Raw genomic sequence first — 27,834 nt, forward strand, 5'->3', positions numbered from 1 at the left:
GCAATAGGGAGGAGGGGAAACCTGGTATTCAATGACAGTGATACGGTATCTTTCCAAAGGCCAAGGGAAAACGCGTAGGCAAAGAACTATTCTGGGTTGTCCTGGTTTGGGCCAGGCCAGTGTTAAACCATGACACAGGTCTTGAAAAAGACTGCTAAAGTGAAGATTTTTGAAAGCCTCGATTCTCTGCCATTTAATGTAATCACCTCTACAAAAAGCTCTTTGCCTGCTGTCTCCCATCCTCAGCAGTCCCTGTGGGATCAGTGGAAGGACATCCACAGGGCAGAGCCACCCAGCCTGACTGACAGAAATGGCTGCAGCCTTTTCCCGCCTTCAGCCATTTGGAGGTGATCTGTGCCTCAAAGTGCTGGAATAACGTGGGGATGTCAAAACCTCCCGAGTCGTTTTTCCAAATTTAGGTTGTTTTTGTTTGCTTTTACTCTCTTTTGAAGTCTAAATAATTGATACATCAAAACCGAGCTATCACGCCGAGGTGAGACTGAAGGCTGCTGGCGAGGGGGTTCGTCTGACAGAGCAGGCGCCATCCCTGCCGCTCGACCACGACAGACATCGCCCAGAACCCCAGCAGCGGGTCCAGCAGCACCGGTCACCTGCCTGTCCCGGTTCATTTGCTCTCTTGGGCGGGGACAGCGGGACCGCAGGAGCCATCGGGCGCTGTGAGGAGAAGGGGGCGTGTTCCCCCCCGGCCCTCCCCTCAGCCCGGCAGCCATTTTGGGCAGCGCTGCGGCGGGCAGGCGGGCGGCGCTTGGCGCCCTCTGGCGGCTCCGCGGATGCGCTGTGAGGGGGGGAGCGGCGGCCATGGGCTCCGTTTTTGTCACCGTGGGCACCACCAGCTTCGATGACCTGATCGAGACCGTCTGCTCCCCGGAGACACTGCAGGTGCGGCGGAGGAAAGCCCAGGGGCTGCCGTCCCTCGCTTCCCTTTTCCGGCTTAGCCGCAGCGCCTCAACCGAGCGCCTGCGCGCGGGAAGCGGCCCCGCCCTCTCTCGCTTCCAGTCCCGCGGGTGACTGCCGGGAGTGGGTCAGCTATGGCCAAGGGTGTGAGGAGAGTGGAGGAGGAGGGAGGGAAAGAAGGATGGTTCCAAGCTGGGAGAAGGGGTTCAGGGGGGGTCAGCGGCTCCGGGGTGGGTGTCACCGGGAGCAGGGTCAGGCGTCCCGGGGTGCGACTTCGGTACGCGCATCCCCACCCGTGTCACCCTCCCCGCCCACCTCCCGCTGCAGGTGCTGCAGAACCGCGGGTACCAGAAGCTGGTGCTGCAGGTGGGACGAGGTGCTCTGGAGCCGGTACCGGGAAGCATCCAGGCCGTGGCGGTGGAAGTTTTCCGCTTCAAGGATTCGGTGGCCGAGGAGCTGCGGAGGGCGGACCTGGTGATCAGCCACGCAGGTAGAGCCCCGGGTGTCTGCAGAGCCTGTCCTGGGGGCTCTGTCAAAATTAACAAACGCTCAATCCAATGGCAGTCTGCATGGTTACACTTAAATCCTCCATTAACTGGAAGTTTTTCACCAAAATGCTGCTAGAAACTGCTCTTTTGATGCCTTTCAAGTTACATCTTGGCACTACAGCACACTAAGTTCCCAGTCTGCTGAGATTTAAGATTTAGGCTGATCTTCTGCAAAAATGCCCTTTGGTTACTCTGGAGAGTACTGTGGAGAGAGGGTGGATGGAGCTGGTGTCTCGATGGGCTGGCAGTGAGTGTTCAGGTCCACAGGCAGAGCTGAGTGATGGAATGTTCACCTTCAGGAGCCTCCCGTATTTCAGGAGCCAGTCTGATGATACTTTGTGTGTCAGAGCATAAAACTCACTGTGCTTTATGTTTCTCCCATAGGTGCAGGTAGCTGTCTGGAGACTCTAGAAGAAGGGAAACCACTGATAGTAGTAATAAATGAAAAGCTGATGAACAACCATCAGCTTGAACTGGCAAAACAGCTCCACAGAGATGGGCATGTCCTGTATTGTAATTGCAGGTATGAAGCTGCTGCAGTGGCTCTCCTGTGTGTTAGCATTCTGTTGAGAATGTAATGAGGAAGATCACAGCCTTCTCTGTAACATTACAACCATTAGTTTACATGGTAGATTTTCCATAATGGATAGATAAACATTATGTGCTAAATTATTCAATTTATCAAACCTGTGACTCCTTTTAAGTCTTTTTTTTTCCCCCTTTTTGAGGGTACAGGTATTCAGATTGAAATGAAAGTGATATAAACTAGGCAGAAGTGGTTGGATTTCAAACAGATACCATTTTGAAGGCACCTCACAGCTTTTCTCTTTCTCTACTCTTGCTTGGTAGTTGTTGGATTCTTTTTCAAAGTCTAAAAATAATGTAACCCCAACCATCAATTTGTACAGATGAGCCATGAGGAATAAATTGCTCCATACAGACTTAGGGGTCAATTTTATAGTTTTGCTATGTGGGCTTTCCTTGTAAAGGGTGGTGAAGTTGACAGTGTAGATGTATAGACCAATAAAATTGAAGCATCTGGAATATTTAGAGAAAACCTTAAGAATGGCCTTTCTGGTACTGATCAGGAATCCAGGTAGCTCAGTATCCTCTTCACAATGACCAGCCAAAAATGCAGATGCCCATCCAAAAGTAGAAACAGGAGAAGTTGTGGTACATCACTGTATTACTCTTTCTATATAATGTTCTTAAGTACTTCAGTTCAGTGGGATTCCTAAATGAGATGTTTAGTTAGTAATTTTCAATACCTCTGTCTTCCAAGTTCTTACTCCAGCTGCCTGTTTAACCAGACTTCCTAAATCCATTACATCCTCTGACAAGTAGTTCCAGGTATCTGTCACTTCAGGCAAAAACAACAAAGAAAAACCCCAACAAGCTGCTAAAGAAACAATCTCAAAAAAAATTACCCACCACCAAAAATCTAAGCTTTTGTTTGTGTTCATCCTGGCACCTGTTGTTTTCATTTACTTTCTTATTTTGCTTATATTTTTTCTCTTTATTTGTGATTATTTATAATTGCTTGCACTCAGACAACCTCTAAATTAAAGCAGAGGAAATGCAACTCAAATTATTTAGTCAGCATCTTGTTTCTTTGCCCTGCAGATAGGATTTTGGATGTTTTAGAAGAGCCTTATGAAAAGACTAATGTCCTTCATTAGTATTGGGCAAGCTGCTTAAACTTATTACCTCAGTGCTTCTGACAGCTTGTGAGAGAGGAAGGAATTTTTACTTCTTTTTGTTGAACAGGGCCTAGCAGTTGAGCCTGGTTTTTAGTGTGACAATACCAACAGATTGATTTAGCTGTACTTTTGTATGTGACAAGTGGAGAACTATGTCGTGTTCAGAGATTAATTTCCTACTTCTGTTTATTCTGGAGGTTTATGTTCAGTTTCTCAACGTTGCAACCACAGAAGATTAAAAAGTTCAGAGCTGAGGTTGGGTGCACAAGCTGTGGTTACAGGTCAAGGTGTGTTCTCAGCAATGCTGCCTGTGAGCCACTGATGGTTGGGGCCCACTGGTTTTGTGGGGTCTTTTCTTCCTTTCACCATGTGTCCTTATTTTGTTTCAACACTAAAGGATTATATATGTATAAATAGAATGAAAGAAAGGAAAAATTCCCTTTGGAATGGATTTACTCTTTCTTAATTTTGGGTTTGCTCTGTTTTTACAGCACTCTTGTGGAGACGCTGCAGTCAATGGACTTGTCAACTTTGAAACCTTTTCCCCCTGGACATCCAGAGAAGTTTGCTTTGTTTTTGGATAATGTTTTTGGGTTTCAATAAACATTACAGAGGAATAAAAATGTCAGAAGTCCTTTCTCCTCTCCTAGTGAGGCCTTTAATACTGAAAAGCCCACCAACTGGAACAAACTGCTGAAAAAAATGCCTGTTAGTATTAACTAACATTATATGCTTTTCTGTTTTCCTATTTTTTTTTTTCTGTTTTGTGCCAATTTAAAGCCTCCTAGTTTTATGCATAAAAGAACACAGTGCCAACAAGGGTGGTGCTGGGAAGGGAGTATGAACTGCCTAGTTTCTTGGACAGACAAGTGATTAAATCACAAATCTGCACTGAGTTGGTAATTCCAGTGAGGAGGACAACCTAAATTATTTTTCAGCATGGATGGCATATATATAGTAGTGTCTTGACCACATTTGCCCAGTGCTAGGGAAGTAAGTTGTGTGAGGTTCTGCAAAAAAACCAGATGCCTTAAGCTCTCATTTCATGTGTTTACAGAAGTACTGAAAAGAGAATTTAAAAACGAGATATTTGAGCCTCTTAAAGGATGAAGGGGCATATGGTGAATCTGGATAGGAAAAGTCAAGAGCTGCAACCTGCTGCCACCAGCTGACTTGCCTGGTTTGAGATGGTTTAAACATAAAACATGGCCTGTAGGAGAGGAATGGGGTTGACAACACAACCAAACAATTTTTTAAAGTGAAATCCCATCGTTTACTTAAGTCTAAAGTGCAATGTTTATTTTTTTATGCTAACTGAAGCTCCCCATTTAATGTATCGAAATTGTCAGCTGTGTTGATGCTACCATCAATTTCGTTAAGTAAATATTTTGAAAAATAAAGGGGGTTTAAACTTCAAACTGTTGGTACAGGCTGTTTGGCCTGTTTAAGTGCATGGTTTGTGTCCTTTCTGCAAATACATTATTTGGGGGTTTTTCGTTTGTTATTGTTGCTTAAAACAAGAAAAAAATCCTGACTGTGTGCACCTGGTGTCCGATTGCCATTTTATTACCAAGATAAATGCAGGTAGAGGCATTCTGAGCAAATCAAGCACCAGAGCTGCATGTGGAACAAATAATGCTGCACAGGTGTGCAGGAGTGATTTTTTTTCCCCCCCCAAAGTTTCTCCCAAATTCTTTATGACGAGAAGCTAAGATTTTCACCTCGATTTTTATGGAGCTCTTATTTGAAGGTTGCCACGAAGCAGCTTGAGCACGCAGGAATATCCCAGGAAATTTTGAGTTCACCCTTTGGCCGTTTTTTTCCGCCCGCTTCTTGCAGTGAGGGACACATCAGAGCCATGGAACTGGACGGGGTTCACTGAGCCAAGGTTCAGTTCTGTCCCCAGGGCAGACGAGACGGCGGCTCCGGGGTCTTCCCGCGGTTTGGCGGTCCGAGAGCCGGAGGAGAAGGATTCTCCCTCCGGCACCGACCCTCGGACACCCTCCGCAGTCCTTGAACGGGAGAGCGGGACAGATTTTGGGGGGAGCTCTTGGTGGGCATCCCGGAATGGCTGTTGCGGGCGTGCGGGCTCACCGGGACGGCACCGCCCGCGGGCAAAGGGAACCGGACCCAGCTGGACCGGGATGGGAGCGAGTCAAGACTAGGAGAACGCTCCGTTAAGCGGCGGTGCCCGACGGGTATGGAGATGACAGGGTATGGGGTGGGTTCGGTTCCGGTCCGGTCGGGGCGGAGCCGCTCAGGTGGGCGCGGCCCCTCATTAGCAGTACCCGCGCGCCCCGCTCGCCACGCGCCGCGCCACGGGGCCCCGCGCGGAGCCGTCGTCTGTCCCCTCAGCCCGGTCCGGTTCGGCCCCCGTTCATCCCGGCAGGATGCAGAAGGGCTGGAAGAAATACTTCGGGCAGAAATCCTTCAGCGAGGTGGCCATGGACGAGTACCTGGGCAGCTTGGGGCTGTACCGCAAGATGACGGCTAAGGATGCCTCATGCCTCTTCCGAGCCGTCTCGGAACAGGTGGGCACCTGGAACGCTCTTGGAGGGGGGATCTGAGGTACCTCAGGCGTTCGCCGAGGGTGTCCGCTCCGGGCCCGCAGTCCGGGTGGGCAGGGCTGCTCCTGGGTGCCCAAAGTGAGGTGTCACGGGTGGGGATGTGCGTGGGGACGGGGAGGGGATCAGCTCCCGTCTCACTGGGGTTTTCCTCAACTTCTCCCCCGTACCTGTGCCCCTGTGCAGTGTCTCCTTGTTTTGTGAAGCGTTTCGTTATGGGTCAGCCTTTAGTTTTTTTTTTTTTTTTTTTTTTTTTTTTTTTTTTTTTAAGCTCAGAGTTTATAACGTGAAACATAAACTCTGCAGCTTTCTCCTGCATTCTTTCATAACCCTTATTTTTTCAGCTGTTTTCATCTCAAATTCATCACACGGAAGTTAGGAAAGCTTGTGTCTTGTTTATGAGGCAACACCAGCATAAGTTTGAATCTGTAAGTAATGTGTGTGTTAGGCAGTCCTGCACACAGGGTTAGGAAGTAATGGGGTGTGAGGAGGGTTTAGCCATAAATACACCCAGGCTTGATGCACACCAGAGAAGAGAAATGGCAGGATGACTGCTGGCTTACCTTATTTGAGTCAAAGTCACACCATTTATTATAACTATGTACTATAATATTCAGTTCTTTTATTTCTAAAGTTTCTAAAATCAATAAAATTATGAATACCCAAGTGCCCAATGGTTACTTGTCTAATATATTCTTTGAGTAGCAACCACTGGCAGGATTTAGTTGGAAGGAAACATGCAGGATTTTGGAGAAAGAAATGAACATCGAAAGATGGTGGAAAACTCCACTGTGTGTTTAATCATTGCATAAAGGCAAAATTTAAGGTTTTTGGGGTTTTTTTGTTAGTTGGTTTTGTGGGTGGTGGCTTGTGTGGCACTGGGATGTTTTTCACTTTGTTTGTTTGTTTTTTCTGTGAATGTAATTTTTTTACTATCTCTTGGTATTTCCACATCAGTAACCAAATTATTCCCATTTTCTATGGCAAGGAGCAGCTTAAATCATCCCCTGAGTCAGACCACAACACTTCAGAGCCCAAAAATGTCTAGAGTTGGAAGACTAATCCCAATTTTGGTGTTTATGCCCCCAGTCCCTGCCCTGCTCTCTCCCATTCAACACCTAGTAACAAATGGCACAGTGTTCCAGTTTAACTTTGCTTTCCAGCTTTGCTAAGTTTTTATGTTTGTTTTCTTCTTGGATTTGTTGAAAGTATGTGGAAGGCTCATTTGAGAAATACCTTGAACGACTAACAGATCCAAAGGTAAGACCCGTGTAATACTGAATAGATTGAAATTTGAGGAGGCTAGAACAGGAAAGCAATGAGTTGGTGGCTTAAAATGAGGTGGTTTGGGGTTTTGTCGTTTGTTTTTGGTTTTTTTAGGAGACCTCCCAGTTCTGGTGTCTGATTTGCATTGGTAATATGTGTTTGTTCTGAATAAAATATAAATTATATAAACATGTATAAACAGTTTTAGTGGGGAATCTATGTTGGTGCAGAGGAGCAGGCTGGACGGTGAGGCCTTCTTCATAATTACAATTCTTTTCTAAGAAGGAAAAAGCAAAATATGTGGAGTGTACCTCATGTCAAATATTTATCAGGCTTTGCAAAACCTTCTTCCTTTACCCCCAGGTTCAAGTATTAGAGGTCAAACTTTATATTTTTTTTCTTTAGACTTTAACCAGTAAGTATGGTGACTGCAGCAGTCTCCAAAACAAATGTAGTGGGTTCGATTAAAAAAAAAAAAAATTAAAAAGTATCTTGAGTGTTGTTTTAAAGTTGCTGCCAGCAACTCTATCGTCCTCAGTCTGGTTGTTAATCCTGGCTATCCCATGTTGCAGACCTCCTCCCCCCCCACGCACCTGGAAGTCCTAATCACTCAACTCTCAATCCACTTATTATTTAACAAACTGACAAGTTTGGTTAGGTATTGCAATACTACAGAGAGTGTTAAAAATGCTCTGCTATTTCATATCATCTCATAATCTTGCACAGGAAAGTGCTGGCCAGCTGGAAATGAGTGCTTTATCAGTGATGTACAAGTAAGTGTCTTTAAGCTTCACTTTGGTTTGGACTTTATTGTATTTAGATTCTGGCCCAGAACCTTTTATTTCTTTCTTGCTGAGCTACTGATGTGTGAAACATGGTGAGAAATGCTACAGCCTCTGTTCATGCAGCATGGATTAAGGGGGGGGTCAGTTTCCACTAATGTTTATTTATCTTTTTTTTTGCTAATGCTAAACTTTGAAGTCGGGTGTTTCCTTCTAGTGGCTTCAGGATGGAAAATGGGGAAAAAACCCAGTCTCTGTGTAGTGGAAACACTGTGCTAGTTAAAAGCATGACTAAAACTCACCTGGGTGGTGTTGAAAGCACCAGAGTGTGAAGAGTACTTGCCCTGCGCGGAGCGTAAACCCTGATATTTATTGCAAAAGTCTTGTAAGTCTGTGCAAGTGCTGCAGTCTTGCTAAAAATGCTGCTACCCTGGAACAAGCAGTCTGGCTCTCCAGGAGTAGAAGGAAGAACCCTCCCTTTGCATGCTCATTCTGTTCCAGTACTTAAGGAACAAAGTGGAGTTTTGCAAGAATTACCAGTTCCTGTGCTGAGGCTTTAATCCTTTAGCAGGGTGACTAAATCACTTGTACTTAATTGGCTGGGAGCCTGAGCACCCTGCCATAAGCTTAACGACTCGACTTAATCTGTGACTAAATAGGATGGGCTTCCCCAGATAATTTTTCTTTTCCCCCACCAAGATGGGTGTTTGCTCATCTGGCTATCGCTGTGTGGTCACATCAAATTATTAGGAAAAATATTCTACTTGATTTTTTTCAATAAAACACACTGGGTTTTCTACCCAGCTCCCTGCAAACTTCTTGACAACACGGTTCTGGAAGTTTGCTCGTTCAAGCCTTGTCTTTCCTCTTCTCACCCAGGCGGGATTTCATCCTGTACCGGTACCCGGGGAAGCCACCCACTTATGCTACAGACAATGGCTTTCAAGGCAAGGTGAGGCAGTTTTCTACCCCTGAATCCTCCTTACCTTCTGTCCTGCTTGGTTGTACAAACCTGCCACTGGAATTGAGCTCCAGTAATTCCAGTGCTCTTGCACAAAACCCAAAAGCACGATTATTTGCATGATAGTTCATTGAATTATAGGAGCTTTGCTTCACATCTGAGGGATAAATTGTATTGTGTTCCTTTGCCAATCTTTTTGGTTACTGAGCTGCTACTGCAGCTCATAGTTGGAAAGAAGTTTAATTTTGTTAGGAAGAATTAACATCACGATTCTGGAATATCCTTTCATGTTTCTGAAATCTCTGGGTAAAAACTTTCCAGTGGGAATTTGGCTGATCTGGCAGGGCAGAATGACACATCAGGGTTGAATTGACAAGCAGGTATATTTACCATATTGGTGAAGGTGTTCTCACCTACCCCTCATACCCCTCTTCCTCAATTCAGAAGAGTTGTGCAGTTTTTCTTCCTGTAAAAGACACCAATGGGAATGGATTAATCTGACAAACTGATTCATTTCTGTGACACACAAATTGAGTCCAGTTTAATGATGGGAGCTAATGGAACAGCTTACCTGCACAAGAAATACTGCTGGGGGCTAAAAGGAGAAACATAAAGGAGAAATACTCTGAATTGCCTCCCATTTCACCCCTATATTTTTCTGCAGTCATGTAGATGTGCCTCCACAATTACATGGCTAGCTCAGGCATGATGCCAGTGGAGTTGCTGTGGTATGGATTTCATTGTGGGCTACTGTATTTGTGAAAGTGGCTAGTCTGCTCTGAAATCTGTGCTACTGCAGCTGTTCTCTGTTGGTTAGGGTCACTCTTTGTTTACATGTGCTTCTCTTTTTTTTTTTTCTGTGTAATTCCCTGTGTAGTTCAGTCTAATTCCCAAATCCCCAGATGTCAAACCCCAAGCAGCGGGGCCTAAATGTGTGCTTGTCCTGGAAGGCTCTCACTAAGTGTTGGCAGCTCTGTCATTAGACTGCATGTACAGGCAGCAGCTCCTTCTGCTCTTGCTCACTCTCCTCATGAGGAGAGCAGAAACCATCATGCACACTGAATCAAGAGCCCTGGCATCCCAGCTCCTGCTGGTTCCCTGGGGAGCATCCTTGCTGGCAGCTGCCTGTGGTCACCTCTCAAGATGGAGTTTGATATATCAATATTGCATCAATACTTGCATCAAGTACTTGTATCAATATTGCAGAAAGTGTGCATCTTTTCAACAGGCAGGATAATATTGCTTATTAAAAGCAAGGTTTTGTTGAAGGCCAGAGAAGTTGATGCTCCTCTAGTCCCTCAGGTAGGGAGGGGTGAGATGTGCCACTGATATTTGGACTGTGTGTCTCAGGGATACTGCACTTAATGACTTGTATTTATTTTGCCTTTTGAGCAATTGGTGGTATCAGGGGAAGCTGGGAACAAGCTCATATCATGTTTACTATGGCATGGTGTACAAATTGATAGCTTTTATTTGTATAATAGACAAACTTGTTCAGAGATATTACCAAAGATTCCATTTTAAGATGATTCTACAGCTTTTTCCTGTTTAGACTGGGAATTTTTTTCCCCTGTGAGTTGATGCTGGCTGTAGAATGAAATAATAGTGTAGTCTTGAGCTAGGCTATAAAAGAAATTACTTGTTTCATCATTCCAGCCTTAGAGCCTTTTTTTTTTATCTCCCCAGATTTTACTGTGTTGTTCCAGCAATGGCCATTATGACTCTGTGTATACAAAACAATTCCAAGAAAATGCTGCTATTTGCCAGGGTAAACTTGAAATAATCTTTATATAGAAGAGTCTTAACTTAAAAGTAAAACTACTGAAAAAAAACCCATTCTGTCCTAGCTCAAACCAGGATGTTATGTTTATAGTCAGTGTTTATTTTGTTTTTTAGGGGTGGGGAGGAGAAATAGAAGTCCATTTATTGTCTATTAATTTATACAGAAACTCATTATTTTATCTGTTAAGTGGGGTATTGAACCAAATGCCTTCCAGAGGTCACTTCTTTCCACCTGAATGATTTCATGGTTCTCTCCTTAATTGACTTTATTTTAACTAGTACCTTGTAACAGTAGATAATATTTGAAATTTGCAGATATACCTTGAACATTGCAGCAGTTTTTATGGATCTGGTGTTACCTTAATCTGGTTTGAGCTTTGTGTTGATTTGTTCAGCTGTGTTGTATGAGATCCTGTACAAAAATGTGTTTGGCATGGATGAGGAAGAATTAAGGTCTGCAGTTGAGGTGTTTCGAAGTGGATCCAAGAAGAACAGGAACAGTGGCTCTGTAGGAAATGAGGATGCAAACTTTGATTGTCTTCATGAAAAAGTGTCCCAAAATCCATCAGAAAAGAGGTATTATTTTGGGAAGGGGTTGTGATAAGTGATAAACCCTTTGCAAGGTTTTTGATTCTTTTCTTTTTTTTTTTTTTTCAACTTTTTCAAGTTTCTTTGAATGTTCATGGGGTATTAACTCTTTTTACTAGCTCATGACAAACCCAAAGCTGAAGTATGAGAAGATAATGTGCTGGGAGGTGTCCTGTAACTGGACATCCTCTGCTGCTGGCTATGTTACTCTGTAAATGACAGCTTACTTCTGAATACAGTTTTCCTTATATCATCAGGATTTATTTATTATTTTATTTTTTTAATGAGCAGCTATTATTGCTGTTCAAAGACTCTGTAGCTCTACAGGGGCAATAGTGTATTGAGAAAACAAACTGCTTTATTTTCCTGTTTACCCTTTTTAATGGAGTTGTACCCCAGATGGACAGTTAAATGGTGACATAATTCAGGTCTGAGTCTCTGGGGATGGAGGGAACAGCCAGAATGAACCTATAGAAACATCCTGTGGTGGATGGGTCACTGGAGAGGCTTGAGGGGGAGGTGCCCCTGACCATTACTGAGCACTTGCAGATGAGGTTGGTTTGGTAGAACAGGCTCTCACCTTGTACTTGAGAGAGCAAGAGTTAAATCAGTCAGTGGGATCATCTTTATCCTTTCCTAATACAGGAAAGGGATCCTTTCCTTTCCATTAGGAAAAGGGTTGTCCTGTACTGCAGCGCAGCCATCGCTGGGTGTTTAAGGCAAGATCTGCCACTTGATGGCACTATGGTGCTTTTTCAGGCTGTGAACACTTGGTCGGTCTCAATCCTGACTGGAATTACACGTTGTATTTTTTTGTAATCTTATTTTCAATTACGTAGAGTGGACGACTGGGAAGGCAATGATACTGACAATCCACAGGAAGATAAATTCAAACAAGGCACTGAAGAAGAAAAGGTTTGTCAGCTAAGGAATAATTCCTCATGGTGATTTGTTTTTTGTACCCTTCTTGGGGCAAAACCTCTATTGCACTTTCTGGACAGTGGATGGCTTGTTTTTACCATCTGCTTATCTTTGGTTTTGCCCTGAAAATTGTATTAAATTGAATAAGCCTTTTACCTTTCTGAGATTCTCTTGTTTGTTTGGTTTTTTCCTTAGCAATGGAGCCTAGCAGATATCTTTTGCTCTTCTATTTGTTTTTCCCAGAAATGATTTAAGTCTGCTTATTTTTGTTTTGAATACAATATGAATCACTTTGAAACCACTTTAGAAACTCTACAGAAATGTGTTTTCAGGTATAATAACAAATTCCCATCAACTTCTGAAGCCATGGCTTCATTGATCTGGTTTGGGTTCCATCTTTTTGACTAAAGAACATGCCAAATGTTACTCTTGAGCCTGTTCCTAACCTTTCTAAAGTCTGTTTGCTCAGCTTCTGAATGCCTAAATATTCTTGAGCTTTTTTTTAGGCAAACATATTGGAAGTAGAAATTTTGGAAAAACTGTGTACATCTTAAAATGGTCTGCAGAGGCTGGCAGGGTAGACACTGTGCTGTACACACTAAGTTCACTTTGTAATGCTCCATTTCAACTCTGTTTTTAGCCTCCAGAAAATCCCTCAAAGGTGCCTGTTCCTTATAAAGTGCTGAAGGCACTGGACCCCGAGATCTATCGGAATGTGGAGTTTGATGTGTGGCTGGACAGCAGAAAAGGTATCTTTAAAAAGGGAAAAAGCAAACAACTCTTCCTGGCTTAGGCTCAGTATTAAATTTATGAATCTGAGACCTAGGTCACCTGCTTCTTCACTGCTGAAATGTGAAGGATACTGGTGAAGCCAGCAGGTACTTGTAGGTAGTACATCATCTTGTTAGTAGCTGCTTTCTTGGCTTCATTTCAGAGTGAAATACACTGCTTCTGACACTGCATGCTGGTGGTAAGGTTGCTACAAATCTGACCTCTGCTACTTACTGACTGGAGTATAGGAAATGAAATGACAAGAGTGTGGAACTCTGCTACCATTCTGTTGTATCTGAAATAATTCAGATTTGAGAAGTGTTTTTTGTTGCAGCATGTTTTCAAGACTTCTGCTTTTTAAAGCATGATTCTGGCTTTGAAGTTGTATAATAATGAAGATCTCAAATTTAGCCTTGAGATCTGACAGATGAGTTTTTGTCTTGTTTCCCAGCTCTTCTGGGCTTGAACATTCTGGAGAAATTTTGTGGTCTTCGTTGCTCGGGATAGGTTGCTCCTTTTTGTCATTACATTCTGGCTGATCTGTAAAGCAAGAAGTTGCCAAGAAAAGTTTTGAAGTGGTGTGTGATGTCTGACATGAAGTGCTTTGCATACTAAAGAACTCCAGCAGTTTACATGTACATAAGCAATTATGAGGGTCACTGCAATTCTTGGAGCAGTGTATAGTAACTAGCTGCCTGTATTGGCCTACAGTCTGTAGTTGGATCCTCTCATGAAGTACTTGTAGGATAGGTGTAGGATAATAGTGGCTTAAAGGCTTTTTTCCTTTTTATTTATTTATTCATTTATTTTTAGAGCTTCAAAAAACTGACTACATGGTGTTTGCTGGGAGACAGTACTATTTAGGAGACAAGTGTCAGGTTAGTACTCAAAGGAGACTCAGTTACCATAAACTGTTAAAACTGCTTTAAATTGAGCATGGTAAGCCATAAAATCATTTGACTTTGTAGAATTGTCCAAGGCTTTTCTTGTTCTCTTCCTTGTAGCTATTAATCTGACTTTCTTTTCAATTTAATTTCTTTGTAAAATCTACCTTTAAACATCGGGTAGTGTGAAGGAAGAGCTGCTTGGAAATCCATCATGAACCAGTAATATAAGTTTTGTGGCTGTAGACATTCCAGATCCAGAGCTCAGTAGATTGTTCATTAGATTTTCACTGGGGGTCAGGAACAAATCCTGGACAGTCTTCGGCTTCCCAACAGTAACGTAGCAAATATTTTTATAAAATAAGGAGGTAAAAAGGGAGGAGTAGCATGATCTGGCCAGGAGATGCTGCAAGGAAGGTCAGCTTTCTTTGTATTCCAATGTTGTATGTAGTGAGGCCTTACTGTTATCACTGTTTGAGGTAGTGCTGATTGTCTCAGTGACTTGTTTCTAGCTGAGCAGAGCTCTTGTTTCCAATTTGCTGTTTTATCTTTTGTTTTTTCTCAAGTTCTCAAATAGTGATCTGCCTTGGTACTTATCTGCTTGGTACAGTGTATGAAAATAAGTCAGAAAGCAGGTATCTCCTTACCTCTCAGTCACTCACAAGGCTGATGCTTTTCCTTCCTCACTGAAGTTAGTAAGTGCTCTTTATCTATTTATATTTATCTTTATTGGCCAGCTCAGCCATGTAGGATCAGCTAGGAGCAGCCTTTGCTGTTAGTGGTTTGGTTGAGAGTATTCTGAGTGCCCTGACATATTGACCTTTTTTAGAACTTCCCTTCTTCTCTCTCCAGGTACGGCTGGAGCCTGGAGGTAAGTATTACAATGCTCATATCCAGGAGGTTGGACAGGATGGCAGCACATTGACTGTATTCGTTGAGGAGCTGGCAGAAAAGTAAGCAGTCTGCTGACTACTTGATGTTTGAACTCCTTTCTGGTTGGATTTGTGTATTTACACTTATTTAAAGTAGGATTGTTAGGAAAAGAGAACCCAGGCAAAGATACTGCCACTCTGCAAGTAGAATGTTGCAGGATTTTTTTTTTCTCTTGGATTTCTAATAGAATCATTATTCCAATGCTTTCTGTGAGATCTTGCTGCTCTTTCTTCTCTGGAATGTGAAACTGATCCTTGCAGTTTGGGCTTAATTCACAGATAGCAAATTACCTTTTGCTGATGGTTTCTTTGGAGTTTTTGTGTTTGTAGCAAAACAAGTAAATAATTGGCAATTCTGGTGAGTCAAATCACTTTACCTTATTGTTCAAACCATTCACCCTTCTTCAAACCTTGAATTCAACTTAGTGGCATATGGCAAAAAAATTCAGTTGTCAAGTGCTTTGAGGTGTACAAATGCAGGAAAGAAAGACAACCCAGGCAGTTAATAATGTTGGGACTGAATCCTAGCTTCCCTTTTTTGATGAACAAGTACCAGTTATGTGTGCTTGGTACCAAAGAGGGTTTTTTTTATTTATTTCTGCAAGCTCTCTGCTGTTAGGTTTGTAGGTTTTTCCATTTTCTTCTTTGTGTTGCTTCAGCTTATGTTGTTGTGCATTGATTTATCCTCGTGGCACTGCTAACACCAGTGCTCCTTGTGCAGGCACACTGTTCCCTTGGATAACTTGAAGCCAGTGACACAAGTGGCACCTGTCCTTGCTTGGAGTATGGTTCCCAGCAGAAAAGGAGGAAGCTATCAGAAAATAACAGGTGGATACTTCACAGCAATAGGTTTGTACAAGGTTTCCACAATCATTCCTTTCCTTGGGGCCAGGGAGGTGGTGGGGGAGACATTGGTGATGTTTTTAACAGTAGCGTTTTTGGGATATGGGAAGTGATACAAATCTTGGCCACTCCAGGGGTTTGATGTAGTGATCAGACAGAGGGATGATTTTTCCTCTGCAAAAGAGAGCAGCTCCATTGAAAATATAAAGCAAAGTTGGTGGTGCTCATAATCACCAACAAGAAATTTGTACCTGAGGGCAAGGTGTATACAGAGAACCAAAAAGCTTGCCTGATTTGGCCTTGGCCAAAATGCATGGATGGACTGGGGCTTCCCCATCTGTTTAAGTATGGATGGTGTTTGTCTTTTTCATAAATAAATACAGTCTTCCCAAAGAGATGGTAACAGAGAGTACTGTTCTTATCAGCTGTATCTGGGAAGGTATTCACAGGTGGGATGGTTGTATTCTGCTTCTGATTGAGAATGACCACGTGAGCCTTCTACATAAGGGCATGAAGCTTGCATACATCAAATGCACTTTCTCAGGGATTAGCCATTGGCTTTTTCTTTACCATTTTTTCAAATACTGACTCTTAGCAATGATAAAGAAGATAACTGTAGCATCAGCTCGCCAATGTGAAAATCTGTCTTTTCTGTCCTCAACTGAAACTGCAGAAATGGATATAAAAACAAGGAAGAGAATGTTTAAGAAAGTTCGTGGGAAGGATGCTATGATGTCCCTGGCTTACAGCAGGGGTCAGCCAGGTCTCCCACCCCGGCTGCAGCAGAGTGTTCCTTTGGGGCACCCTCCTCCAGTTCCCTGCTCACAGGGTGATGGGAACATGGCACCTTATGAGCCCTGTCAGCCTCAGAATCCTCCTCAAAGACATAACCGTGGATTTGGGATGCCAAGGTAGGAAGCCCTGAACAGCTGTCCCAGCTCCCCAGTGTTCTCTGTTCATTCTTGCTGCAGAGTAGTGAGGGGAGAGTTTGTGCAGCTGAATGGGTAGAATTACAGATGAGTTCCACCTGAGAGGCCCTTCCTGGTAATTGCACCTTTTCCCCTTTAAACTTAGGGGATCTGCCAGATTTATAAACAGGCACAACCTGGTTGGCTCTCAGGTAGCATTCTGCCCCAGGCCAGGAAAGAGATGCTGCCAGAGCTATGAGAATTTCTCCTGCAGGCCCTGGTAAGTGACTGGAAATCTCTTTCCCAACCATTGTTGGGGAGGCTGGAGGGATGTGGGGGGCTGACCTTGGCTGTGGGTGGCAGGAGATGACCCAGTGGGGATTTCCTGTGCCTCTCCCCCAAGAAGAGAGTTCAAAGTGAGCCTGGCAGCCAAGGTGAAGCTGGAGATAGTGGTGATTTGGCCCCTCCTGTTTTGTTTTTGAAGCTCCTACAGCCGCAGCCGCCGTCAGATGCAGTGTGTGAATAAGGAGTGTCAGTTTGGGTTTGTAGCAGGGAGTGGAGAAGAGCCTCAAGCCCCAGAAGAAACTATAAATTTCTATGAGGTTGAGGGAGAGGATGCCACTGCTTTCCCTGCTCTACCAGTAAGTCCTGACCAAAGGGGATGTTCAGAGCTCTGGAGGAGAGTGGAGGGAGTGGGGGAAGCTGTACAGATGTGCAGCACTTCTTGTGCCTGATGTGCAACATCTGGTTGGTTGTTTTCCTCTTGGAATAAGCATGGGCAGTGAATGTGTTTTGGAGAAGTGGAGGCTGAAAGGAGCCTGGAACCTGTAAAACCTGCTTAAGCTCTGCATTTTTCTCAGTGTTCTCCTTGTTTCTGCCTCCCCTCATGGGCAGCACTTGTTTTCTCTGGAGTCTCTTTTCATAAAAGCAGAGTCCCATTTCTCCCTTCCCTTGCAGCCTGAAAACAAACCAAACGCCTTTCCCCTGGGGATGTCTGTGTAGCTGTAAATACCGTAGGAGAAAGCTTTTCACTTGTTTGCCACACTGTAATTTCTCATTTGTGTAACTAGATTGAGCAAGTGTGTAGTGATAGCCTGGCTTGTTGCTATGAATGGATAGTTGGGATGTTTGGGGGTAGCAAGTTGTGCCTGAAACAGTTTCTTCTGCTAGAGAAAAGGAGCAAGTTCCCTGTCTTAGGCTTGCCTTATAGCAGTCTTTCTGTGGGGTTGTAGATAAGATGGCACTCTGTGTCCTTTAAACATTAAACACGTCTTATTTTGTAGTCTAAGCTTAGTACAAAGCTGGATATGCTACTAAAAATAAGTTGAGTTTGAGGTATTTGAATAGGAACGCAGTTCTCTTTAAAAATAAAAAAAATACTTCTAGATTTGAATTGTTTTACTGTGTTGAAGCAGTGACCTTAACAAATATTAGAACTGCAGTTAAAAGAGAGAGGAAATCTGTTGAGAGCTGTTTCAGCAGCAGCCATTTTTTAATTTGTCCTCATGTACTAAATCTGTGATGTTTGCTCTTATTTTCCTCCAGCAGTGCCAAAGAATAAGGACAAATGATCCTGCAATATTTTTTCATTTTAACATGAAATCAATATTTCTTACTAGCTTTTCCTTCCCACTGCTAAGCCCATATACCTGCAGCTCCTAACAAATCATTTTTTGTGCTCGTTCAGTGTCTTTGTTATTGTCAATGCCAAAGCCTTTTCTCTGTTTCTTCCTTGTCTTGTTTAGTAAAGGAATATAGCATTTCCTGGGGAAAGATGCATCTCACAGAAAACTCTGCCATCCTGCTAGAGGCCTGGTGGGAGAATCTTCTGACTTACCACCTCTGCTTCAACCTTGGAAATCTTCCAAGCCTCTCTCAGCACTTTATTGAGCTCATAGTCACCATGTCTTCTGAGAAGAATTTTGACTGTCACCTTAGTCATCTAAAAAAAGAGTGAATCAGCTTCTTTTACTCTAGCATCTCAGCCCTCTATTCCTTCCTCAGAAAATTACATATTGTGGTGCAGCTAAGGACGGACTTTTGTGCCAAGGCAAAGTGCATGTGAAGTGTTAAAGGAGTCCAGTTGGAGACCTTGATGGGTGCTGCTCTCTGAAAGAGTCAGCCTTGCATGTGTGGGTCTGTTCATGGTGCCTGTGCCAGCAGCCATCCATGGATTTCACTATTTGTTACTAAATAGAACTTTTTTCAATCATTATTAAGAGTGTTTGGATGAGCTGACCTGCTGGTGGTGTGGTGGGATGAGCAATGCAGCAGGATAGGTTAGAGGTAGCTGTCTGGGCTGGTTTTTTGGGTCTGCTCCCCTCTTTTTTTGAGTTTGAGATAAAGCTGGTGAAGTTGTGGGAGGGAGTAGCTTTACATTGGTGCATTGGTAGGTCTTAAAATTTACCTTAAGTGTGCTAGGCAGAACAAAAAGTAAAGGATTGAAGTGTCTTTTTGTTGCAAGGTGCATAGGAATGGGCACACAAATGATAATTTTAGTAAGTTCTGTTCTGCCAGGCTTGGTCTGCCAGCCTGCTTTTACTGTGTGTAGCCCATGTAAAGGCTTTAAACTATTTCTAAATGCTGCCTTCTGACTTTGTTTCCAGAGCCAGGGCAGCCTTGCTCCCAATTACCATGCTGCATCACAATTTTGGGTAGCAAGGAGGGCCCCAAGTTCTGTTCCACCTAACAAGCAGACCCTGAACTCCTCAGAGGAGGAAGAAGAAACAAGTGAAAATGGTGAGTTCTGCAAGGGTTAGTGGGCAGAGAGAAAAGACAGGTTGGGAAGATTTTTTAGTGTGCTTTTGGTTGTCAAAGGAGGTTCCTTACATCTCCTAGGTATTTGTTTATTGTGAGCTTTGAACATGCACGTGTGCATGGTATTTTTTGCTGTCACTTCTGTTGAAGCTTGCTCTGTCATCCCCCCTGTGATTGCATGGCTTTGTAGCAAGTAAGTTGCTGCTTAAAAAATACATGGTGTAAATTTGGTAATAGCAGCCTTAGGACTTGGTGGAATAACAAAATGAATGTATCCTTTATCCTGTAGTATATATCCTGTAAAAAATAGTGGTTATTTACCTTTTCTGCTCAAAACAAGATGATACTTAAAGCAGGTTATTCTTGAATGCATTGATATGTAGTTACTGTAACTTCAGCCTTAAGCTTTTTTTTCCTGAATCAAAGCTTCCTATTCTCTCTGTAGGTAAATTTCATGAAGAATATATCTATGCATCTCCAGGTAAGTAAAACTGTTCTCTTTACTGATAGAACACCAGGGTGAATGAAATGAAATGCAGTCACTATTACCTTTTTATAAGTTTCTGAAGGATTAGATTTTATGCAGCTTTTTTCCTGTTAATTTTGCCTATGCCTTCCAGATCCTGACTGTGAAACTGCAGTGGTATTCAGCTCAGCAGAACCTACAGCAAACCTGGTGAGTTTTAGTCACTGTTCAGATGAGGAATCCTTGAAGTCTGTGGCATTCCTCATAGAAACTGTCCTTGGATACAGAGTGGGTCAGATACCTCTTTTGGAAGAAGGGAATGGTGGTTTCATGTATAAATCCACTCCCCTTTTCCACTCTAAATAGTGACATTTTGAGTCTGCAAATACAGTCTGAGCTGTACTAGATACAGGAATGATTTCCACCTTCCCCTCTGCAAAGTGAAGGTATATTAGAGCTTATAGAGTTATTATATATATATATATACTTATATATATTATAGCTTATTATAGAGTTTACTACTTCTACTGCTGCAGACTGCACTTGCTTTTATCATGCTGCCCCTAAAGTTAGACTGACTCCTCCATTGTGAGACTGGAAAGATCTCTCCTCTCATAGAACTGGCTCTGGCAATTTTTTTAGTCTAAATCTTCAGTTACTGGTCTATACTGGGTGTGAAAGGTGGTCCTGAGCATGTCAGAATAGAACTGCTTTTATTTGAGTTACAAAAGTTCCTCTGAATCTCTGTACAGTTAATAAATAAATAAATAAAAAATAGGAGTGTGGTGTGTCTCTTGTGACTTCTTTGCTACTTAAATAGACTTGATCAGCTTTGGAATTCTTTCAGGAAGAAGGGCCAGTCCCTGTCACACCTCAAGAAGGAGTGGCTGCCTACAGCTATCCCCAGAAGGTAGGATCCTAGTGCTTTACTGGGGTAGCTGTGTGGGGAGGGAATGACTGTCTGAGTCAGTTTGTGGGGTCCCTCTGCCTGCCTCTTACAGCATTTTGTAGCAAAGAATACAATTCCCCATAAATTAAAAAAGAATAAAAAAGAGAGAGACAAGATGCCTTGCAGGTGTCTGCAACTCTAATATTTTTCAAGACAATTTTTAGGGAACTGGGATAGTTATCTGCCTTTGTAGCTTGGACTTCCAAAATGCACTGATGTGAGGTGAGATTTTTTGCACTGTGTGATATTTCCACAGCCACTGTCAAAGGCAGTGGTAGGGGCAGTGTCCTGAACACTCTGACTCTTTTTCCAGGTGGTGGTGAACTCTGCAGCTCTCTCAGCCTCAGCAGGTGTTTATGCTGCTCCAGCTCCAGGCTTCTCCTCCCATTCTGCTGCCTCCTCTCCAGCCAGTGCCACCCCAGCAGCTCCCCCACAGGCAGCAGTGCAGCCACTCATAGCCTCTTCCCTTTCCATAGGGAGGCCAGGTAGTGTGCACATCCCACAGCTGGGGGCCTGAGTGCCCAAGCTTTTGGTTACATCTTCTCCTCCCTCTTTCTTGCCTCCCTCCCCTTGCCTGTCTAAAGCAAATATTAAAAGGCTTTTCAAATAGAAACAGTCACTTACTTTAGCAGTAATGACTCAGTAGTAGTTGTACCTTCACTGCTGCCTTCTTGCTTTCTTGTGTTCATGTTTTGAAGGGGACAGTTGTCCCTGAATTTCCATGGGAACTGGAGGTTTCTCTGCTGTGGTTTGTTTCCCCCCTCATCTCCTGTAGCCATCACTGCCAAGTGTTTTGGTGGAAAGTTCTTCTGTGAAGGCAGAAGTTCATGGCAGTTGCATTCTTCCTTCCACAGCTGAGTTCCAGCTTGAGCCATTGGTCCTGAGGCTTTATTCTTCCTTCCAGAAGAGCCACTGGCTGTGATGGTTCAGCATCCATGCAAATGTTTTGTGGCCCTTAGTTCCTGTGCTCAGTTTTTACTATGCAAGGAGATGAAATCTGTGTTTTGTTATTCACTGGGTGCACTTAACCCCCCAAGATGCTGTATCTGCTTTGTTCATGTGAAACGAAAAAATTACTTTTCCCTTCTTATAAAGAGGCCTTTTCATGTCAAAGAACCCTCCATCTTCAATTTTTAATCCCTTCTCTCAATTTTTCTCTCTGGTTTGTTTTTTTTCCACTCTGTGTAAGTTTTGTCAGTGCAATTATCTGAGCTGTCTGCTTGCTGATGCCTTTTCAAATAACCTGCTGGTGGGTTAGAGGTGTAAGCTACCTAATGAATATTCAGCAGCAGTGTGTCCAAAATATTTTTGATTCTTCTGCCCTGACATGCCTTGAACCTTCTCCTAATTTTACAGGCTTATTGTCAGCTTTCTGATGACTTGGAGTGATTGTCCCCTGTTGTTCTAGGACAGGCAGTTGTGTAGGGAATGTCTGGCCTGAGAAATTGTTGAAAAAGACATTTATTCTTAACTGGAATATGAAGCTTGCAGATAGAGAGATTGGAACCTTCCCACCTGCTTTTAAAACTTCTTCTGGACTTCTTTTAAAGTGATAACTAAAGAGGACTTCCCCAAAGCTTGTATTTAGGGGTACTGAGGTGACAAAGCAGTACCTGCTTAATTGAATACCTTAATGTCTTGCTCATTGGATGTGCCACTGCAATTTTGACTTGACTTTTGTTTCCTTCTCATTGTAGCAGTTTCTTCAGTGCCATTTCCAATTTATTCAGCTCCTCTTCCTCCAGCCAGTGAGGGGGCAGAAGCTGGTGCCATTCTTCCACCTTACTCTTGTGATCCCAGTGGCAGTGATCTCCCTCGAGGTAACTCCAGCATTTTGTGCTTTTACTCCTGCTGCTCTTCAGCACCCTTCTGACTTGGGTTCTCTGTGCAAACTTCACAGAATGCCTGCAGTGAGAAGCAATGCCTCTTGGCAACTCACAGGCAGTGAGAAATAATACCATGGATGCTCATGCTAAGAATCATTTAATTCTCATCTTGGGATTAGCAAGTTAATATCTGACTCAAATATGTGATTACTGCAGCTTTAGACAGTATCTGAAAGAAATTCCTACTAAGGGAGAGAATGCTTGGCCTGTGTCATGCTTGGTGGAGTAGTAGTTTTTCTGATAACTGAGATTTTAAAAAATAAAATCTGCATAGTTGAATGCCCTTAACTGAGGCTTCCAGCACTTAAGAGAATTGAGTGCTAAGTGTACTGACAAGTATCTGGAGTGGATGTGGATTAATAACTACTTCTTACCCTGCCTGGAGCTCTTCAGCTGAGTCAGCCTACATATTATTGGCTGTGTCCTCCTTGGTGTAGACTCTAGAATTTTTTTCAGGGCTTTAAGGTGTGTAGTGAATAAGGCATTGCATGCAGCATTTCTGTTGTCACTCTGCTGTAGTGTCATCTATACAGCCCTTAAGGTAAAGGCAGGAGCTTTGGAGTTGTGCAGGGTAAAGTATGTGGATACACTTGACCTAAAGTTCTGTGCACTTGGCTAAAGATACCCACAGGCCTGGTATGGATTGGAAGTGGGAATTGTCAACAGACAGAGGTTCCAGACCTGGGAGGAAAACCTGCCTTGTGCCTTAGTGGTACCTCTGCATTTGTTGCAGTTTTCAGTGTTTCTTGGATCTTTTTAAATAGAGCTCAGGGCATGTGAAAGATATTTATTAATATGGTGACCTCAGGTGTTATCCCCTGGCCTGCTCATTTGTGTTTGAAGTTGATAAAAGGCTGCTGGATATTACTGTGCTCCAGCAGTGTTCAGGTTTGATCAGAGCCTTCTATCAGCTCAATAAAAAATTATCACAATTTTTGTCCTGCTGCATAGTAAGAGGAGATCTTTATCAGTAGCCAACATGGCCTTTATATTTTCATGTCAAGGTGATTACATTTTTTTAGCTTAGCTGTTGCTTTATAAGGTAATCATGCTGTACTGAAGATTGAATGGGTTTCTAGACATCTAAAAGAGGAGGATAAACAAAAAGTGGTCTCCTACTGTACTGGCTCCTGTTCAGCACTCTGCAGGTGTCAGTATTTCCAGGATCAGTTTGTCACTTCAGTCTCCCAGCTCTTCCTTTGTGCTGTTACCACTGCTATGAAGCAGCTGTTTGATTCAGCTCGTGTGCTTCTTTTGCATAGATTTGCATAAGCAATTGTAGAAAAAAAAAAAATCAGATTTAAAAAAAATAACTTGTTTCAAATGTAGATTCTGTCTCATCTAGACACTGAAAAGTTGGCATTTATGGGGCCTTTGGGTTATTTTTCATATTTTACTGCCTGTGGTCACTGTCACAGCTGGATCACCAGCACTTCCAGGAGGAAGCTCACAGCTGATAGATGTAAGGAAGGATCTTGTGTGCATTTCCTAAAATAGCTGCATGGATCAAATTTGCTGAACAGGAAAAGAGTTGAGAATTGGCAGCAGAGGAACAAAATCCTCAGGTGTTTCAACACTGGGATTGGTGTTTCTGACTGTACCCATCTGCAGGGCTGGGGAAAAGACACAGAGGTGCTGGATGGGATGGACAGGGATGTGATGTGGAGCCCAGGCCCTGGGCTTGGAGGGAGTGAGGAGCTGGTGTAGTAACTCTGGAGGTGTTGCTGAGTTGAAGCACTCAGGGGCTTGTTCCTTTGGAGATGTTTTCTGGTTTGATGTTCAGCTCCCACCAGCACTAAAGCAAAGTCTGTTTATGCTCAGACACACACAAACCTTGTGCTGTGCATTAGGTGACTTGCTCTACCTGAGCCTTTAAAACAAATCTGGTTTTGGATGGGAGGAATGAACAGTTTAACCCGTGCATGGTTCCAGAACTGCACTGCAGGATTAAAACACAGGATCTTTTTCCTTTCAGTGGTCAGCTTTAAAGATTTTAAACTTTGCTGTTTCTGGACACTTGGAAATGCACTTCCAAGTTCAAACCTCTTTTTCTTGTAGAGTGGTTTCAGAGTTCCTCCATAGATCTGGGTTGCTTCTCAGTGTATTGTGTGGCTGCCTGGGGCAAATCATTCAGTGTGTGGAAGCTGGAAGTGAAAGACTCCTTACAGGAAAGCAGGAAACTGAGTTCCCTTGTGAGGAAGAGGGAGGAACATACTCCTTATTCCTTCCCCCTCCATTTTCTGGCTTAAACCAAAAATTGGAGGGACTCCTAAAACTCAGTCAGAAGGTTTTAGGATTGCTGAATATTTTGGCCCCATTGACACAGCTCTGCAGTCAATGCTTAATGAAGCTCTGGAGATGAAGGTGGTGACAGAGCCACTCTTAACACTGGCCAGAAGCTGGGATCTCTGGAGCTGCCTGTGTGCCAGCCCAGTCTGAGCATCCACAGAGTGTCTGTCATGTGTGAATTGTCACTGGTGTCTGAGAAGGCTGCTTCTGCCTCTCTGCCTGCTTCCAAACCTTTCCTCACTTCTGTAGTGAGGGAGTGAGTACTTTTAGTGCTCGGTGTAATTTAGGGGCTCAACATCAAATTATTATTTAAAATACTTTTTTCCTCTAAAACCCAGCCTTAATAAGAAGACAGAATTGCTTAAGTCCTAGTTGCTTAGACAGTGGAGACTTGTAACAGCACTGACAGTTGTCAGTAATCAAGATGACTGAAACAAAATCAAAACTGTTGTGATTGCTGGAGTTTGAGAATGAGTTGGTCAGACAAACGCTTTACTGTTGCACAAATATCTGGATAAATTAACTTAAAAACATAAACTAGATTTCACATTATATTCAGGATATTGGTTCCTTAAAATGCTCTTAATGTGTGTAAATTTATTTTGCTTCTCTGTTTATGCTCTTTGGTGCCATTTCTTTCAGATACAAAAGTCTTGCGGTATTATTTTAATCTGGGATTGCAAGTAAGTGCTTTCAAAATGAGTTTAATAAATTGTCTGTAAAAACTGCTGGAGCTTTTTTTTAAAGCTTCTTTTTCTTTTTTCTTTTTTTTTTTTTTCTTTTTGACAAATGTACTGATGTATTTAAGCCTTCCAAGTATGCTCAATGTGCATCAGGTGCAGTGGACTATTAATGCATCCAGGCTTCCTTGGTGCAGATTAAAGTATAGGAAGTGAATTTCTCACTCAGTGCACTGCTGTGTATGTTTAGTTGCTTTACTTTGGGTTGTGGTGGTGGTGGTGGTTTTGTTTGTTTTTGCAGAAGATGGTGAATAAATTCTGTTCTTTCCATGAAGGTAAGGGGATGAACCTGAGCTATTCTTAAGAAAATGTCTGTACTTAGACAAGACATCAAAGACCATTTAGAGATGTGTGGTTTGAGTCTTCTAGGACTTGTACAGCCTGGTTACACCATTTCTCTGTTCTGGGAACTCTTGCTCTGCTGAAGAGTTGTCTGTGCATCAGTTGTCATATGCAGTGTCAGTGCCATTGGTTGGGGAAGTAAAAGAAGTAATGTTGGCTTCTTCAACTAAAGAAATAGGAAAAAAAATCTCTTAGAATGTGACAGAGTTGATAGGTAGGAATCATCTTGCTCTGTAAAGATTTCTGGCACTCCAGAAATGTGGAATTGAGGTGGCTGTTGCTGCAGCTATTCCAGCATCTTCTCTGATAGGCTGTGTGTGGGCTTTTTGATGTGTGTAGTATCCTAAGGGGCTAGGAAGATAAAAAAAAATTACTTCTTCCTCTCTGAAACTGGTAGAGATTTGGCAGAGGGATGGAGAGTGTGGTTGTATGCATGACCTTGTATTTTTTTTTTCTTTTCTGAAAGTATTGTCATCAGAGCTATTGGCCTCCCATGGTGTTTGTACAGCCAGTGCTGCCACCCTCACCCGTGGAAGTTTATCCAGCATATGCTGAGCCCTCTCCTCTCCTGGATCAGCCACTGCCTCAGCTCTACACTGATGCTGGGCGAGCTGAAGTGCCCCGGGTTCCCTTGGAAGCACCTGCAAATGGTTGGTAGCTAAGACCACATCCACAGCTAGTGAGAACTGAGAGAATAAATAGGTTTTCAGAGCATGATGCTCCCTAGGAGCTGCTGCCTGCAATTTTGCCTGTGCCTCAGGAAGCATGGGGTTGGGAGGACATAAAGACTTACAAAGAGTTACCACAAGTTCCTCTTGGTATTTCTCATGGTCTGTCAGTCACTGGTGTAGCCACTGCCATATCAAGAGATTTCTAAAACCACACACAGGAAGCAGGGGCACTTTATAGGCCTGGGAGAGCTTTCTGAAACTGTTAAGGAGTCTCTTTGCTTACTGATCAGCAAGCAGTCCTGATAGCAAAACAGAATGCCTGTACTTAAAGGAGGCAGTTGAGTTCTGTCAAGCACTGAGCATTCAACTCCACAGGAATTTTTAAAAGGAAGATGTTGCAAACCTTGGCTTTAGACTCAGCATCCTGAACTTTAATCTCCTGAGCAGCCTTTGCTGCTGGCTGCATCTCTTGCTGCATGTAACATTCACAGCAAAACTTAAGTTTCACCCAGCAGCTCTGTAACAAGCTTGTAGACAGGCTTGGCAGCAAGTAGGAGGATTGCATTAAATGAGGGAAAAATGCCAAAAAGGTCAGATGCCAAGCTCATTAAAATCTCTGGAGAGTGGCAAACAGTCAGCATTGGAAAGGAGCATTTCATTAGAGCAGTGCTACTCAGAGGCTCTGATGCTGCTTCAGCCTGTTCAGCTGGGGTGGTTCTTTTACATCGAGGTGTCATGTCAGAGATGAGGGAGAGGAGAATATATTAGCTCTGTATCTGAAAGCTCTTGAAAAAGCTGCCACTGCAGTGCAGAATGCTGCTGTGCAGCTCTTGAACAGGGGTCCATGGGAAGGTGAGCAAGTTGCCTAACTTAGGACCCAAAGTGATTTTGAGCCCTCCATTAGGAGGGATGTGCATGGGCTTAAAATTGCCACCTAGAGGGATTCTCCCTTTTGTCCACAAAATGAACGTTGTCTTCATGGCAGTGAAAGTCTGCATCAAAATGGCACAGATCTGGTAAAATCCAGTGTTTGTATTTTGTTCTGGTTTTTTTAAGGTAACTTTCACCATGCAGAACCTCCAGCTCTGTCCTATGGGCCTGTGTATTATTACCCAGTGGTGTTGGAGCCCTTCAGCCAGCAGCCCCTGCCTGGCTTTGATCCTTTAGTGCCTGCCTATCGCTGTGTCAGTGCCTGGCATCCAGGAAATCCTCCCTATGGAAATTCTCCACAAATTGCTAATGCTGTAAGTTCTGGACCACTGCACCAAGTCAGCTACATTGCCTCACCTAACCCTGCACCTCATGACGTGCCTCAAGGAATGTAAATTTGGGAGCTAGAAACTCACTTCTTGCCCTTTTGGTTTCTTTT

The 27,834-nt window shown here is 43.2% G+C and overlaps 1 protein-coding gene across 1 annotated transcript; it reads left to right on the top strand.

Moving 5' to 3' along the window:
• The first annotated feature begins 408 nt into the window (after positions 1–408).
• Positions 409–27,805, top strand: ALG13 (ALG13 UDP-N-acetylglucosaminyltransferase subunit). The gene is made up of 25 exons (XM_071758231.1): positions 409–900; positions 1,243–1,405; positions 1,848–1,986; positions 3,655–3,760; positions 5,449–5,694; positions 6,072–6,155; positions 6,937–6,987; positions 7,720–7,766; positions 8,655–8,727; positions 10,423–10,504; positions 10,914–11,094; positions 11,946–12,021; positions 12,668–12,776; positions 13,612–13,676; positions 14,535–14,635; positions 15,336–15,463; positions 16,131–16,368; positions 16,532–16,645; positions 16,850–17,006; positions 18,972–19,104; positions 19,568–19,603; positions 19,743–19,798; positions 20,436–20,498; positions 26,261–26,444; positions 27,522–27,805. Exons 1-25 carry the CDS (start codon positions 820–822, stop codon positions 27,788–27,790), a joined length of 2,982 nt encoding a protein of 993 aa, XP_071614332.1. The 5' UTR covers positions 409–819; the 3' UTR covers positions 27,791–27,805.
• The last annotated feature ends 29 nt before the right edge of the window (positions 27,806–27,834 follow it).

Source organism: Heliangelus exortis, chromosome 14 (assembly GCF_036169615.1).
Source record: "Heliangelus exortis chromosome 14, bHelExo1.hap1, whole genome shotgun sequence".
Classification (NCBI taxonomy): Eukaryota; Metazoa; Chordata; class Aves; order Apodiformes; family Trochilidae; genus Heliangelus; species Heliangelus exortis.